This window comes from Hyaena hyaena, unplaced genomic scaffold, assembly GCF_003009895.1.
Source record: "Hyaena hyaena isolate Hyena2069 unplaced genomic scaffold, ASM300989v1 scaffold_95, whole genome shotgun sequence".
In the NCBI taxonomy this organism is placed as follows: domain Eukaryota; kingdom Metazoa; phylum Chordata; class Mammalia; order Carnivora; family Hyaenidae; genus Hyaena; species Hyaena hyaena.
The window spans coordinates 879,565-895,992 of NW_024080727.1; the positions used below are offsets into that span (position 1 = coordinate 879,565).

A 16,428-nucleotide genomic window follows, 5' to 3' on the forward strand; every position below is an offset into this window, starting at 1 on the left:
TGCACTCGGAGGTAAGGCGGTCCCAGCGAAGTGGCCCTGCGCCTTACCTTGACCTGGTTCTCACGTGGTAGCCCCGGAGGCCAAAGCCCTGGACCAGGATGGGAACCTGAAGTCCGGGACCCCTCCTCACTGGATCCCAGGGGTGAGTGAAGACAAACACAGCGTCCCCTCCCACCTGAATGTGCACCATTGCATGAGAAAGTTCCACTCGGGTGCTTTCACATTTTGCTTAACTTGCGAACACAAACATCTGGAATCAGAGACCCTCCTCCAGATAAGCCCTCAGGAAGCACCCAAAACCTGAGACACCTTCAAATGCGCCAGGACCTCCAAAGAGAACGCGATCTGGGGCGTGGCTCTTCGATTGCTTCGGTCTGGGTGTCGAGCTGCGCGCGCACGCGCCGGCTGCGATTGGTGTTGCCTGGCGGCGGGGCGCGGGGGACGCTGGGAAATCTGGCGGGCAGGAGGCGGCGGGAAGCAGCTGGCGGGCCGCGGCACCGGCAGCGGGAGGCGGCAGGATGGTGAAACTGACGGCAGAGCTGATCGAGCAGGCGGCGCAGTACACCAACGCCGTGCGGGACCGCGAGCTGGACCTCCGGGGTGAGTCCGGGGGCGTGGGTGGGCCTCAGCGCGCCGCCGGGTGGTTAGTGCCCCGCCGCGTGCGCGGAGGGCTGGAGCCTGGCCAGCAGGCCTGCATTGTGGGCGCCAAGCCGGGCTGCGCCAGCGCCTCCCGGCCCTGAGTCCTGACTTTGCTGCCAGAAGACCATTCCTAGGCCTTTCTGGGGCTTCAGACGGCCGCTCTCCTACTCACACACAGCGGATTGATTGAGCGCTTCCTGATCCACACCGTGTGCCTCAGTTCGGCCTTGCTCGGCGTGTTTCGCAGTCTGAACTGTTTGAGAGCTGGGGAAGTGTTAATAATTGTAATCCTAGTGTTCAGCGACCGGTTCATTCTCAGTAAAGACGTCAGAGTGTTATTACAGGGATTATAGACAGGATACGTGTTAATTATCTGTAATTTGCGAGGGAGGAAATGAAGTCCTAACAAAAGCGATGGCTTCTTCCCCCACGATTTCTTTCTTAATAGCTTCGGTCGTCTGATACTGCCCTTTATCACAACATTTTGAAGAGGAATGCACCACGAGTGCCGTATGTAAGGGGTGGAAGCTCTGAATCACTCAGATTCATGTAGCGCTTTCAATCTTGGTAAGGCTTGGTTAAAAAAAAATGGGAGTGCAGCTGTCTACTCGGCATTTCAAGGAAAAGATTTTATAGGAAGGATGTGAAGAGCAGTTTCTCAGCGGATGAAATAATACAATTCGATTTGCGCCTAAGAAAGGGGCAACACCACCCGCGGAGCAGTAGGAGCGGTGCTACTGCGGGCTCTGCTCTCGGCTTGAATTCCTGGCTCACAAAAGCCGGTGCTTTTCATTTTGTTGAAATTAAGTTTCCCAGGGAGAAGTTCGGTTAGGGAGTAACTGACCACTTACACTCTCTTGACGCAGACTGATCTCTGCCTTCTAAGTCTGAAGTGCATCGGGTGTTGGGGATACTTGTTTTGGTGCAGCGCTTACGCTGATGTAGCCCTTGCAGCGCAGAATTAATGCACTTTAACCTTGGCTTGGGTTCGTTTCTTCTGCCAGTACCTAGCACAATAGCTATGTCCATTTTAGACAGATCAGTGAGTATCTGAGTGAATTGTTCACAGGGTGATGATTTCTATACCGTTGTGTATAAACCATTGACTTTCAACTCTGGATTGTAGCAGGGGGGAGGTAAAGGGGACCGGACATGGTATCACTAGGATGTCCTGGTAAGTTCTACGAATGTGGCCTGTGGGAATGCAAAAGAGCTTAAGATTGTCCACAACGTGGGAACAAGACTTGGACACTGACAGTAAGCAGCTCACAGTGTAAACTGTCATCATGCCATTTATTTCGAACAGTGAGACACCTTGTAAATAGTCTTGCAGATGTTAGCTACCAATATTGCTATTAGTGTCTTCGTTATCACAGACCTTGACCTTGTTGTGATCACTGTCTTCATCTCCACTCCTAGACTGTAAGCTTCTCGGCAGCTGGGACATGCGACCCTCATTTTATGTGCCAGTACCTTGCACATTTGCATAGTGTTTGGCACAGCATAGGTGCTGGGTAAACACTTTCTGAACATATGGAAGCTCTGAGTCAAATTACCATGAAGTACCGCTGATGTTTTCAGGTACCTTTTAACTATATTAATACTTGTGTATTTTCCCTCCATTTTATAGGGTATAAGATTCCTGTCATTGAAAATCTAGGTGCTACCTTAGACCAGTTTGATGCTATTGATTTTTCTGACAACGAAATCAGGAAACTGGATGGTTTTCCTTTGTTGAGAAGACTGAAAACGTTATTAGTGAACAACAATAGAATATGGTAAGTGTCTGCTACTGGAAAGTAATTTTTTCCCCCTAGAGTAAAATGTTGCCGTGTTCCCTGAAGACACTGTAGTACTACTGGTTGAGCCTACATGTTTCTTCTTAAAAGGAGAAACAAGCTGCATTTTTCCCATATCAGATACAGAGATTAACTTGGCATTGGTCTACATTGATTTGCACCTGTTCAGAAATACTTATATACATATGGTAATAAATATATTTAAGTTATAAACATGCTGTTTTTTACATATTTTGACTTCTAAAACAATCACTGGAATTATCAGGATTATATTAAAAAGATGCATAAAGTTCAACAATTATATTTTTGACTAAATGTCTCTCGTATCCTCTGACATTTGTTTTTTTCCAACTGATTTTTAGAATATTACTTACTGAAACTGAGGGTTATTTTTTTTTTTTAACCCTCTTTCATCGTCTCTGAGTAAATTTCATCCGAAAAGTTATTGAAAGTCTATAGACAATGTCTTTAAGAAGTACTAGGTAGTGACTTGGTTTTATTACAATACGCATATTTTCTTCTGAGTTAACCATCCCCTTACGGTGTAGCTGAGCTGTGAATGCAGAGTCATTTGTATTTCTGCTGCCTGCACGGAAGTCATGATAAGCTGAGAAGTTTCTTCTTCGCTTTGCTTTCCCTGGACAGTTGTGGTAGCGCAACCCTTCGGGAGACATGGGTCTAGGATCATCCGCCTTCTGCCACTAACCCTGTGATAATGTTTGCTCTTTGTGCCTCATTTTCCCTCTGTCAGATAGGGTGTCAGAAGAAAGATCTCTAAAGTTCTTCCAACTTTGGAGTCTGAAATCTTCTGAGCAGGGACTTAGATGAAATTGTTAGCTTTCTAACTTTTCACTCTTACGAAGACTCTTTGTTTTCATTTTAGCCGCATAGGTGAGGGACTTGATCAGGCTCTACCCTGTCTGACAGAACTCATTCTCACCAACAACAGTCTTGTGGAACTGGTAAGTTGAACAGGGGGAAAATGTATTTGGGGGGAGGAATTAAAGGCACTGCATGCCTCTTAGAGAAAATTTGGAAAATCCAGAAAATTATCTGATTATCCTTTGTCTTTTTCTTAATTCAAGATCTGGGTCTCTTTCGGTCATGTATGTTGCAGATACCCTTTTCCACTCTGTAGCTCACCTTTGGACTGTCTTAGGGTGTCTTGATAGAGAGGTCCCTTATTTAAGTGCAGTCCAATTTATCTAATTTATCCGTTTTTTGTTGTTGTTGTTGTTGCTAATGCTTTTGATGGTCTGTCAAGCTTCCCCTACCCCAGAGTCACAGAAAAACTCACTTAAGTTGTCTTCTAGAATTTCATTGTCCGGTATGGTAGCCGTTAGCCACACCTGGCTACTCTGAATTGTGATGTACTAGAACTAAAATACACATCAGATTTCAGAGACTTAGTACAAAAAAGAATGTAGACTATCAGTTTTTTATGTTGATACTTAAAATGGTAGTATTTTGGATAATAGGTTAAATAATATTCTACTAAAATTAGTTTCACTTGTTTTTCTCTTCTCATTGGCTGCCACAAAATTTAGTTACATAATGTATGTAACACGTTAACTTTTCTTGGACAGTTATAGTCCAGAAACGTGCTTTAGTCTTCACATTTGGGTCAGTGATCCACTTGGAATTGGTTTTCCTGGGAGATAAGGGGCAAGTTTTCTCCATTTGGATGAGATTATTTAACAAAATTGAGCTTGTGGTATACATTGTTTTGTAACCTAACTTTTTCACTTAAACATTGGATGTTTAAGTCCATGTTATGTGACTTGATTTTGTGCTTTTTTTCTTACCTCCCTTCCCTGTTTTCCTGATTGTTCCTTTCCTGTGGACTCAGTCCAGAGCTTCCTGCAGATTCTCAGAGTTCTTGACTCTAGAAGTAAGAAAGCACTGGTCTGAGGCCGTGTCTTTTTATTATTCTGTTGTGTCCCTCTTTATCTCTATTAGTACTGTTCTACCTTGTCTGTTTTATTTGTTGTAATACGCCAGAACAAACTTTGTTTTAGCTGGCGTTTGTATGATAAATTTTTGTCCATCCAGAATTGACTTTCAACCTTTCTGCCTTGTATTTTAGGTTTATCTCTTAAAAACAGCAAATGTGATAGGATTTTTAAAAATCCAATGTGAAGTCTGTATTTTAAATGAAATATTTGGGCTATTTACATAATATAATTACTGGTATATTTGAGTTTGTCTTCTCTGTTTTCTGGAGGTTACTATTTGAGTCCCTATTCTGCGTTTCTTTTTTTTTTTTCCTCTTCATTGTGTTCATTCTCTCTCTCTTTTTCTCTGTTATTCTTTGCCTACTAATAGTGTAGGAATTACTTATTCCTTTTTTTTTTTTTTTTTTTTTGAGAGAGAGAGAGCCAGAGCCAGAGACTGAAAGCAGGGGAAGGAGGCAGAGGGACAGGGAGATTCTTAAGCAGGCTTCATTCTCAGTGTAGAGCCCGATGTGCGTGCAGGTCTATCTCATGACCCTGAGATCATGATCTGAGCCAAAATCCAGAGTGGGACTCTTAACTGACGGAGCCATCCAGGCGCCCGTACTTATTCCTATTCTTAGCATTGTGGGAATTAAAATACACATTCATTGGGGGCTCCTGGATGGCTCCTCCTGTTAAGTGTCTAGCTTCCGTTCAGGTCATGATCTGACAGCTCATGAGTTTGAGCCCCTCAAGTTTGAGCCCCGTGTCAGGCTCTGTCCTGACAGCTCAGAGCCTGGAGCCTGCTTCCGATTCTGTGTCTCCCTCTCTCTCTGCCCCTTGTACATGTGTGCATGTTCTCTCTCTCAAAAATAAATATTTAAAAAATATTAAAAATTAATAAATAAAAATACACCTTCATTAAAGTTTTGAGTTAACCAGTACCCTTAGCTTCTTAAACAATACAATGATGTTAAACATTTCAAATCATTCAACATGTTATTTATTCTGTCTTTAAAAAAAAAGCCTTTAAGACATTGTCATTATGTTTTACACAGTTTGTGTGAGTGTAACAAAAATTGCCATTCTTTGTTCCTTTTTGGGTTTTTTGTAGCTTTGCTGAGGTATGACTAAGATAAAAATTGTATGTATCTAAGGCGTGCAGTGTGATTTTTGAGAAATGTACACATTGTGATTACCATTATCAAATTAACATATCCATTACCTCACATATTTACTTTTTGTTTGTGTGGTGAGAATACTTGATATCTATTCTCAGCAAAAAAAATTTTTTTTAAATTATGGAAAGAGAGAGCACGAGCGGGAGAAAGGCAGAAAGAGAGGGAGACACAGAATCTGAAGCAGGCTCCAGGCTCTGAGCTGTCAGCACAGAGCCCAACATGGGGCTCAAACCTACAGACCATGAGATCATAACCTGAACCAAAGTCAGACACTTAACTGAGCCACCCAGGTGCCCCTCTCAGCAAATTTCAAGTACACAGTAGTACATTATTATTAACTATAATCACCATGTTGTACATTAGGTCTCCAGAACTTACTCAGCTTATAACTGAAAGTTTATACTCTTTGATCAGTAGTTCATGTTCCCTCCCACCCCTGCAACCCTCAGCCTCTGGTAACCACCATTCAACTCTCTGTTGCTAAGAGTGGGTCTCTTTTTTTTTTTTTTTTTAATTAAACATATAAGTGGGATCATGCGATGTTTGTCTGCTTTTGTTCCTTTTTAGTTCATCCTGTATATTTTAGTGGTGCTATGCCAGTAGCAAGCTTAGAGCTCCCTCTTATGGTGTTTGTGAAGTATGTTTAAAATGGCAGCTTATTTTCTGATCTACTGGCTTTGTTCCCCTCTTGCTTTTTTTTTGTCTGTACTTTTTTCTCATTGTCCCTCTTGCCCCTGACCTGCTCAATTTTAGTCTGATTCTAGCAGTTTCTCCCCATTGTAGGCCTTTGTCCTGGAAGGGATACTGTTTCTGGTTAGTATTAAAAGCGAGGGCCCAAATTGCCTGGCCCCGTCAGACTTAAATTGGGATGTACGTATAAGTGCTCAGGCTTGTCGGATGCCTCTGCCTTCCCTCTGCTTCTTCCTGCTCAGATGTTGCCCCCATGAAGGTCGTGGAGCTCCCCTGATAGTTGGTCTCTACTCGTTCCTGCTTGAGGGTTCTTTCCAGAACGCCTTTCCATCTAGTTTAGTTGTAGCTGTTAACCATAGGCTTCAGTTTTGCTGTGCTGTTGCCGTGTGTTCTGTGGGATAATTTGGGAAGATTAAAAACCAAAAAACTGCCTTTTTCCCATAATTGGGTCCTTTTTTCTTTTTTTTAAACTCCTTGTCCTTGAATAATTATCTGAAGTGATTTGAGGGAGCCTTGAATAAAGGTGCCTCCCATGGGGCGCCTGGGTGACTCCATCAGTTAAGCTTCCGACTTTTGCTCTTGCCTCAGGTTATGATCTCATGGTTTGTGAGGTTGAGTGCAAATTCTCTCCCTCGCTGTCCCTCTCCCCTGCTCTCTCTCTAAAATAAATATTTACAAAAATAAAAATAAATAAAGATCCCTCCTCTCAACCATGAGATGCCTGTGTCACCACCAGGCACTTACAGGTACTAGTGGGAAAAACCACCTTCCACCAAGATCCAGCTGGAGATTCCCTGTGTGAATAACTTGCTCCAAAGTTGCATCAGCTTGGACATTTCTTTCTTTTCTAAATCGTTGCTTTAAAGTCTAGACCCTTTTTTTTTTTTTTTAAATGTTTTATTTATTTCTAGGAGAGAGACAGAGAGACAGCATGAGCAGGGGAGGGCCAGAGAGAGAGGGAGTCACAGACTGAAACAGGCTTCAGGCTCTGAGCTGGCAGTCAGCACAGAGCCTGACGCGGGGCTCGAACCCACGAATCGCGAGATCATGACCCAAGCAAAAGTCAGATGCTTAACCGACTAAGCCACCCAGGCGCCCCTAAAGTCTAGCCCTTTTGAAGTTGCTACAGGATATCACTTTTTTTGGGGGGGCGGGTCTATTGAGACAGAAGCTTTTATGGCTGTGGCTAAGATTTTCAGCTTAAGAAGCTCAAATTTACTCACTAGTTTATCAGTAGATAAAAGAGGAGTCCTTGCTCCAAAGGCATCTGCCATTTCAGAGCATCAAAATAGCCTATGGCGGGACGGGGACACCTGCATAGCCCAGTTGGTTAAGTGTCTGACTCTTGATTTCGGTTCAGGTCATGATCCAGGGTCACAGGATTGAGCCCTGTGTCAGTCTCTACACTGAGCATGGAGCCTGCTTTGGGATTCACTCTCTGTCTATCTGCCCCTACTCCCTTACCCTCTCTCTCACTCTCGGTATCTCCCCCTCTGCTCCTCTCCCCTGCTCATGTGCTCGCTCGCGCTCTCTCAAAAAAAGTAGCCTGTGGTATTCGTGTTCTTACCTCTGGCTATTTGTTTTACAGGGTGATCTGGACCCTTTGGCATCTCTCAAATCACTGACTTACCTAAGGTATGGAAATGATTTGTGGTGGTGACAGTGAAGTCCTTTACAGAGACACCATTATCAGCCTTGATCTTAAAATAACCAGTAAGAAGCACCTTTTAAAAACAAATACTGAAAATACTTCCTTTAGGTCCAGTGCTCTATTAAAACTTCCCTAATGTTAACTGAGTAACATTGAAATGTGAAAAAAAGTCGACTTTTCCTTAGTGTATGGACTCATTTGATTTTATTAAAAATGGACCTCTTGAATCCTAAGCTATGAACAAGATTGGCATTGTTATTCCTTTTCTTGCAGTATTCTGAGAAATCCTGTAACAAATAAGAAGCATTACAGACTGTATGTAATTTATAAAGTTCCGCAAGTCAGAGTACTGGATTTCCAGAAGGTGAAACTGAAAGTAAGTATATTCTGTTGGCTGTAAGTCGTCATACATTCATGTTTTAATTTATACTTTTGCTGTTGATTTTTTTTAACTTGCCTAATGTGTTTTACTGTTGGTTTGTAATAAAAATGTGGGAAAGAAAATGTTAAGTCAGATTTTTTTTTTTTTTTTTTTTTTTTTGTAACAGAGTTTATAGTAGGACTTTAAGTTAAAGCTGTGTTTTGTAGTAGTTGTTCGTTGTTGAGAGGTAGCATGGTATTGGAGCCGCTGTGAGTGGTGCCAACAAGACTGTGTTTAGATATGTGTTCCGCCATGGGGAGCTTAGAGAATCCATTTTTCAGCAACTTTGTTAGAATGATTTTCCCTTTATAGGGAGTGGGGTTTTGGTTGTTTTTTTTGGTTAGTTTTTGTTTTGTGGGGTTTTTTTTGTTTTGTTTTGTGGTTTTTGTTTTGTTTTTTCCTTTTTAAACCTTCTTAGTTCCTCCAGAGTCCCTCCTCGAAGCTAGGAGGGGGAACGTTCTTCAGGGAGCTTCACCAGAAAAGGCAAGGCCATTGTGTCTCCTTTGAATTTGAAATTGACTTTTTGGTATTTTTACCAGTCCAGAGTATTTCAGGAGAGTTTTCTTCCGTGTTTTCTGAGGAATGCATCTAAATGCACGTGGTATTCCTATTTCCATTAACTCTGTGTGTGGTGTTGCTGTAGGAGCGTCAGGAAGCAGAGAAAATGTTCAAGGGCAAACGGGGTGCACAACTTGCAAAGGATATTGCCAGGAGAAGCAAAACGTAAGATACGGATATCCAACTTCACTCCACTTCACCTTCAGAAACACTATCTGTCTGGCTTTTTGCCTCCTGCAGAACTAAACAAAACACCTGTGACTAATCCCGAATTGAATTTGTGTGATGATAGCCCATGACCATCAATGGTCCACACATCACATGAGATTTCTACCAGGTTAGCAAATACTTCCGGTGTTCAGTCTTAATGCAACATTATATACATCCTGCTTTCTCTAGAGGAAGATGAACTGGGTGGTGTTTCTGAAGGAGAGAGTTTCTTGTATCAGTTTGTTAACAAAGATAAGATACTACACTGGTTGAATTACTTTCAAAAGCCTTTTTGAAAGTAAAAGAGAAGCAATTTCTGTTGGTCTGGATTTAACAGTTACGTTCTTCCCTCCCCTCCCAAGTTTCAACCCAGGTGCTGGTTTGCCGACTGACAAAAAGAAAGGTGGGCCGTCTCCAGGGGATGTAGAAGCCATCAAGGTAAAAAATATGTTAGGACAGTTGCCATAGGTTTTGGACACAAAATATGTAATAGACCAAGTTCTAAACATCCCGGCCTCCCCAACCCCCATCCCCCGCTAGATTCCTGCACCATTTCTGTGTAAGAAGGGAACTAGCTTAACGTGATACTCAGCTACGCTTTGACTTGAATTGCTTGTATGAGCCAGTCAGAGCAGAGGCAGTTCTAGTTCCTTTTCTTTTTCCCAGGGTGTTTATTTGAACGGTCAGTTACCTAAGTATGCTGTCTTGGTTGTTTGCCTTAATTTTTACTTTCAAAGATTTGCTGTCTCAAAGATCTGCTTGATGATCAGTGGGAAATCCTGCTTTCCTAATATTGCTCCTAAATTATCCAGTAACATAATTCCACATAGGTGCTTTAATTAGCTAAAATTTTAGGACATGTGCAGTGATCATTTGCTGAATGTTACAGTAAAATTCTCCCAGTACAGCTGTTTAATGTTCCAACTCAAAAAGTTGCTGTGGACTTTTGTAGGGTTTTCTGGGTGATTGATACTTAGATGCAATTAATTGTCCATCTCTGTTGTTTTCTGTCCTCCAGAATGCCATAGCAAATGCGTCAACTCTGGCTGAAGTAGAGCGGCTGAAGGGCTTGCTGCAGTCTGGTCAGATCCCTGGCAGGGAACGCAGATCAGGTCAGGACATAATGGTCTGTCTGTGAACTTCCAGACTGATGTTATACTTGCAGTGGATTCCTAAACAGTTTAGGTGCTGTGACCCACAAATGTTAGAATAGTGCCTCATTAGCATCAATGCAAATGAAATCCCTTTCTTCATATGCTCTTGGAAGATAAGTTATTTGATGTAAACTATTATGGCATAGGGCTCCAAGGGTTTCTTATGTAAAAATTGAAGCACACGTTATTCCCTAGTCATGGGGGAAACTGAATGCTAGAGAGGTAACTGTGTGGACTTTGACCTGCGTGTGTGTGTGTGTGTGTGTGTGTGTGTGTGTGTAGGATTGATAGCTTAGTAGTTGGAAACACAAGCTACAGAGCCAAACAACATATAGCTCAGATCTTAGCCTTACCAGGTCTCTCTTCGGGTGAGTTTCTTCATCCTCACTTAATGTCAAGTTGTTCCCTCGTCTTTAAATCTGAGATAATATATAGTACCAACCTCAAAAAGTTTGGGGGAAGGATAAGACAGTTTACAGGTAGTACTTAGCACAGGGTTTGTTATTAGCGTAAGTTTTTGATAAGTGTTGACTATTCTAATATCTGAATGCCACCTGTGTGTCAGGCAGGATATTGGGCCCTGGGAATATAAAGTAAAAACTACTCAACATTATGCATGTCACAAGTTTTGATATGAGTGTAACTGGGGGCTTCTACCTACACTGCAACTCAGAGAAAGTTCTCTGGGCAAATTGTGTTTGAACAGAAGCTAGAAATGAGTAAGACATTAATTAGACCAGTGGTTCTCACTGTGTAGTCCTTGAGCCACTGGGCCTCTGAGGTCAAAACTCTCTATAATAACATAAAGGCTTTACTTTTTTTCATCGCTACTAACATTTGCACTGATGGTGTGAATGCAATGGGGGTGAAACTGGTGGGGCCTCAGCACAGGTCCAGGAAGTGACCCAGAGGATATTTGTAGTCCTCATTCTTAACTGCTGTGCACTCTTAGTAAATACCAGTGTCACTTAGGAATGTCCTTCCTGAAGGAAGCAAAGAGATGGGTGTTAGTAAATACCACCCTTTGAGCGCACATGTTTTGATGCTCCGGGGGGCAGGACGGGGGTATGTGAGCAGCACTTAGCCTAAGTTGGATGGTTGTCTCCATGCACTTGTATAGTTGTTTTGGTTGAGAGGCAGGCATCTTCTCGAACGTGGAGTGAGCTTGTCACTAACCCTTAAGAAACTACCACTTTGGTCAAGTTTTAGCTTAGGGCCAAAAAAGAAAATCCACACTGTCTGCAAAAACTCTGAGAACAGTCCTTCCTTTTCTAACTGCACAGCTGTATGAGGCTGATGTTCTTTACATCCTTCAGTGAAAACAGTAGGTTTGCCACAGGTGGAAATGAAGAAGCCAGTACAAGAGTCCAGCTGACTGCCACTCATGAGACATCAGACATTACAGAGATAGGCACACATGTAAAATAGCGCCAGCCTTCTCACTAAATATTTTTGTTTTGGAAAATAATATTTTTATAAAAATACAAACATTAACATGTAATGGATACATTTTTAAGTGAGTTACTACTTGTTTAAAATCTTCCATTTTAATTTCTAATACAGTATTGATTGATCTAGTATCCATAAATGTACGGAAACAAAAGCTCTTTGGGTCCCAAAACTAATGTGTTTGAGAATTACTGAACTAAACAAAGGCAGAGTGGCATGCTCAAGGCAAAGCAGGATGTCGGGGACTGCGCGGGCAAAGGACCTGTAGTAAAAAGGAACCTTGCACACTAGAACTGAAAGAGGCCAGTGTGAGTGAAGTTCAAGGCACAGGGAGAATGTGAGATGAGCCAACAGAGAAAGAATGCCTGGGCCACACAAGGTGCTGCAGACTGTGATGGATGAGGCCTGTGTCCTCAGCAACATGTAAAGGCCTCTGAGGCTCAGTGGTGACAGGTTAGGGGAAGAGGCAATATCACAATTACTTATTGTGACTGTAATATGATAGATTTACTGAATTAATTTGTGTCCCCTCAAAATGTTTTCTTTGGGCCTTAGGATCTATTGGGATTTTCAGTGCGATCTGAAAGTTCAGTAGGGAGAGGAAGGTAGAAATTGTTCAGGGCACTCCATGGATTTCAGTGGGCCTCGGCTTCTGAGTATGCTAATACTTGACTGGGATTCCTACCTTGGTAGTTTTGCATCTAGAAATGTGACATTGGGTCTACCTGTTAAAACATTAGGCTTAAACAAGAGTAATTGTCCCAAACACTGATGGAGTTAAAACATTTCCTTTTTTCAGAATACAGTAACCAAAATATCTGTCATAAATTGATGAATAGATGTAACAGACTTGGTTTTTGCATATTTTCCCTTGGTTAGAGACAGTAAAGTCACTGAGTAGTCCTATTATCTGGCATGTAGGCCACATCCAAATGCTTTCTGAATATTCCCATTTTCTTTCCCTGTGGTAGTTGTAAGAACAAAACACAAAGTAAAAGCTTTTTACCTTCACGAAAAATAATGAATGAATGAACAGCTCAACCAAAGATGGTTAGAATGTCAGGCAATGAGTTTGACTTTTTATAAAACATCTTTGTGATCCTTTCCCTCTAGGAATTGACCATCCCTTCCCATACCTGCCAAAGACGGCCATTCTCTGGGCTGTAAGCTCCCTGAGGCAGGGGCTGCTGGGGTTTGTTCCTAGTCAGGGAGTAGCGTGCAGTAGCTTCGCAGATTGGCCACTCGCATACTAGCAAACACATGCTGTAAAATCAATATGACGTGTGGCTTTGTGTTTTTCCTTAGGCCCCACTGATGACGGCGAAGAGGAGATGGAAGAAGACACGGTCACAAATGGGTCCTGAGCAGTATGGCCTGAGTATCTGCTGGATGTATACTATGCCCACCGGGGACAAGTCCTGCTTTTTGAACTTGGAATGACAGCCTTGTTTGTGTCAGCAAAGTGGAATTGAAATGTTGAAATGCTTAAGACTGCTGCTGGTAATTTTGTAATATTATACATTTTGAAATCTAAATGCTAAATGCCATTTTTTTACAAATAGTAAAAATACAAAGACATTCGCTGTGCTGCCAAGTTGTCTGTCATCGGGGCGGGGTGTGCAGTGAGGTGTTTGGACATGTTTCAGTTGGAGATGCCAGAGGGCACTGTTTCTAGGTAGGCTTCACAGGCCTCTTTAAATATTTAGATTTTTAAATTCTTAATAAAACTGAAGATTATCTGTGTGCTGCCAGTGGTTTCTGTAAGACTCTGTGATCCCTGATGCATTTTTTTCCCATGCAAAGAACAGCTTTGTTAAAGGCAGCCAGGCTTTAATTAGTGATTTGAAAAATTAAAGGGGAATTGCAACTTCTGCTTGTTGGAATGTGAGCAGCATATTCAAGCATTCGAGGCGTGGTTGGGGGGGCTTTCTGGCTCCGGGACCAGCCTTCTGCGGTCTTCTCACACCTCCTAGATGCTGCAGTACCCTTACCTCACCCTGCTATGGCCACTTAGGCCAGTCTGAAAAACAAAATGGTGGAGGTGAGCACCTCACCATCCATCTTTTCACCTGCTCGTGTTTGGTCGGATTTGGGTGGGTTTTTGGTTTTTTGATTTTTTAAATTCCCTGTGAGATTCTAAATGTGAGAAAGCACTCACTCTAAGTAGGCCACTGAACAGTTGTGGGTGATTCCCTGTGCCTGGTTTGCTGTTCTTGTAAAGTGTATATGAGATGCGTAAGACATTGAAGGAACTCGACCTTCAAGGAGCTGACAGTCTGTCTGGCTGGGAAGTTGGAACCACGGGCTGCAGTGGGGCTAAACCTCAGCAGCAGCTGCTAGAAAAGAGGAGGGCAGAGCGTTCAGAAAAGAGACGGGACTTGGTTCTCAGGAGGATCTGGCCTTCAGTTTTCCTCAGCGTGACCCTAAACTGGTGCTTTCCAACTCCAGTGTGCTAGGAGCTTCCCTGGCATCTTGTTAAAATGTGAGATCCGGTGGGGTGAGAGGCTGCACTTCTAGTAGGTTCTCAGGTGCTGTCCTTCAGAGGATAACACACAGGATTTCCAGCCTTACCTCTCACCACTTCCTCAATGTCTAGCTGACACCTTGCAAGCCCTTCAAGCTCAGTCCCCTCTAATCATGTACTGATGGCCCACACTGCTGTAGGCTGCTCTGTTTGTTTTATCCTCAGCTTGACAGATTTGGAGATTCATGTTTTTTAATGACTTCCTGGGGGCATTTAGGCACCAAAGAAATAACCCAAATACACAGTAGGTGAATATATAAACTAAAAGTTGTTCATTTAATTTGAGAGGAAGATAACTGCAATTCATGCTCTCCTGTTCCCCTCACCAAGATGCCTTCTGGGATTAGAACATTGCCAGATGGCCACAGGATCAGACCAGAAGGACTTGGCGGGGTGGGGGTCTTAAGATCTTCCTGTAACATCTCTCATGACATATGCCAGTGAAGCTGCCTTTTCTACTTCCACATAGCCTTTTTGTTAATGCACATTTACCTGACACTTCTGCTTCTGATGGTACAGCTAAAATGAGTCCCATTTATCTTCTCCATACTTAAGGCCCAGGGAAGCTATTGCCAGGAGGCTCCCTGCTCCCATTATTTATGAGCCCCATACCAAGAAGACTCTGAAGGAGCCTCTGGTCACTAATTTCAGTAATAAATTGGTTGCAGTTCACTTTTCTCCAATCATGTGCCCTACCTTTAAGTCGCCTTCTTTGGGTCCTGGCTTTGACTGCGGGTAGTACTTGGCAAGAATACCCAGACTTTGGTACCACTGTTGAGTGGATATGGACTGAACAGGATTAACTCTGGCACCAAACAGATCAGTGACCCCTGGGTAAAGACTGGAGTGCTGCTAAGAAAAAAACAAAAGGAGACCTTGTTATGTTATTTATGCTATAATTGCAAGTGAGGATTTTGCAAAAACTTGACCAGAGGAAAGTGGAGACTCTTTTGCTCAGAGCTCCGCTAACATCTGCGTGTCTCAGGACCAGAAAAATTGGGTTTCCCTCAACCCAGTTTTTCAAAGAAGCCTGGTGTTTTCCATGTGTAATTTTGTGGAACATGAGGTTCAGTCCAGGATAACATATCATGTCATAGCCAAAACTATACCCGTGTCCCCAGCTGCACAGTTTATATATGCAGATATTTAACATAATTTAAATGCCACAGTAGGAGTCTATAAGAATGCCATCGAAAGGGCCATTCAAGTTTGAAAAACACTACTGTTTGATTGCCATCTCTATAATCTCCCCTAGCTAGCAGCACTTTTAATCCTGTCTTGTTGCGTATACTTTTGTGAAAAGGTAAGATGAGGCAATTTATCAAGTTAGTTTTTGCCACGATAATGCTGATTAACAAACCACTCCAAAACTCCCGGCTTTTAAGTGACAACCACCATTCTCACAGCTGCTTCTGCTTTTTACTGCAGGTCTATGGGTTAACTAGGGTGGCTCAGCTTTACGTCATTCTCCTAGGACGACATCTGCCTACTGCTATTAAGTCCAAAGTCAAAGGATGGGCAAATATACTCCTTCCACCTCGAGGCTATTGCATGGATATGGTTCTCAGAAGGAAGGATGAATTGGGGCCAATCATTTAGTCTACCGTGGATAAACTATACCATGCTTGGAGTTCCTGGATACTAGCTTTGTCCTGTTTCTACAAATAACACATGAGCAATTATATTAAGCAAAGTGTGTGCTGAAATAACTTTACGGTTCTAGATAAGCTAGTTGACATGATACACCCTGATTAAAGAGACAGAGGTAAAACATAAGCCTGGTTAGGAAGAATAACTTTTATTAATGGAAGTTAAGAACAGCATTGTGCTAGGAACTGAAGCAAAACTGCTTTTTCCATGCATTCTCGGAATTCAAAATCTATTAGATTTTAGTTGAATATACTATTCATATTGTAAGTACATAAGTAAACACACAGACTGGTTCATAATAGTATGCAAAGGTACTTTACTCTTGTAGGTATTTAGAAAGTGCAATATTTTCTTGACTGTTGCACTGGCTTCTATTTTATATCAAACTCCTGAATGACAAGAATTGTTCACTATTGGTTTCACTCTTTTTGTTTGAATGATAGATACTAAATGTTAAACTTATTCCGTCTTCAGGACTATAGACATTACAGGGCAGGGTGGGTAAACAAGGCCAAATAAAGCAAATTATTTTCCCCCATTTAACCAGATGGAACATTTTGGCATTTTT

General features: G+C 42.3%; 1 protein-coding gene across 1 annotated transcript; it reads left to right on the forward strand.

Moving 5' to 3' along the window:
* Positions 1-442: 442 nt before the first annotated feature.
* On the forward strand, positions 443-13,429 carry SNRPA1 (small nuclear ribonucleoprotein polypeptide A'). Its single transcript, XM_039235065.1, has 9 exons — positions 443-600; positions 2,270-2,417; positions 3,322-3,400; positions 7,832-7,878; positions 8,168-8,270; positions 8,959-9,038; positions 9,446-9,521; positions 10,102-10,195; positions 12,992-13,429. The coding sequence occupies exons 1-9, from the start codon at positions 519-521 to the stop codon at positions 13,048-13,050; spliced, it is 768 nt and encodes a 255-aa protein (XP_039090996.1). The 5' UTR covers positions 443-518; the 3' UTR covers positions 13,051-13,429.
* The last annotated feature ends 2,999 nt before the right edge of the window (positions 13,430-16,428 follow it).

What these genes read in the sequence shown, in the direction of transcription:
- SNRPA1 (XM_039235065.1), top strand. Translation starts at nt 519, where the DNA reads ATGGTGAAACTGACGGCAGAGCTGATCGAGCAGGCGGCGCAGTACACC. An exon ending in GTGAACAACAATAGAATATG is followed by an intron (nt 2,418 to 3,321) that starts GTAAGTGTCTGC and finishes TTTTCATTTTAG; the next exon opens with CCGCATAGGTGAGGGACTTG. An exon ending in GGGATGTAGAAGCCATCAAG is followed by an intron (nt 9,522 to 10,101) that starts GTAAAAAATATG and finishes TCTGTCCTCCAG; the next exon opens with AATGCCATAGCAAATGCGTC.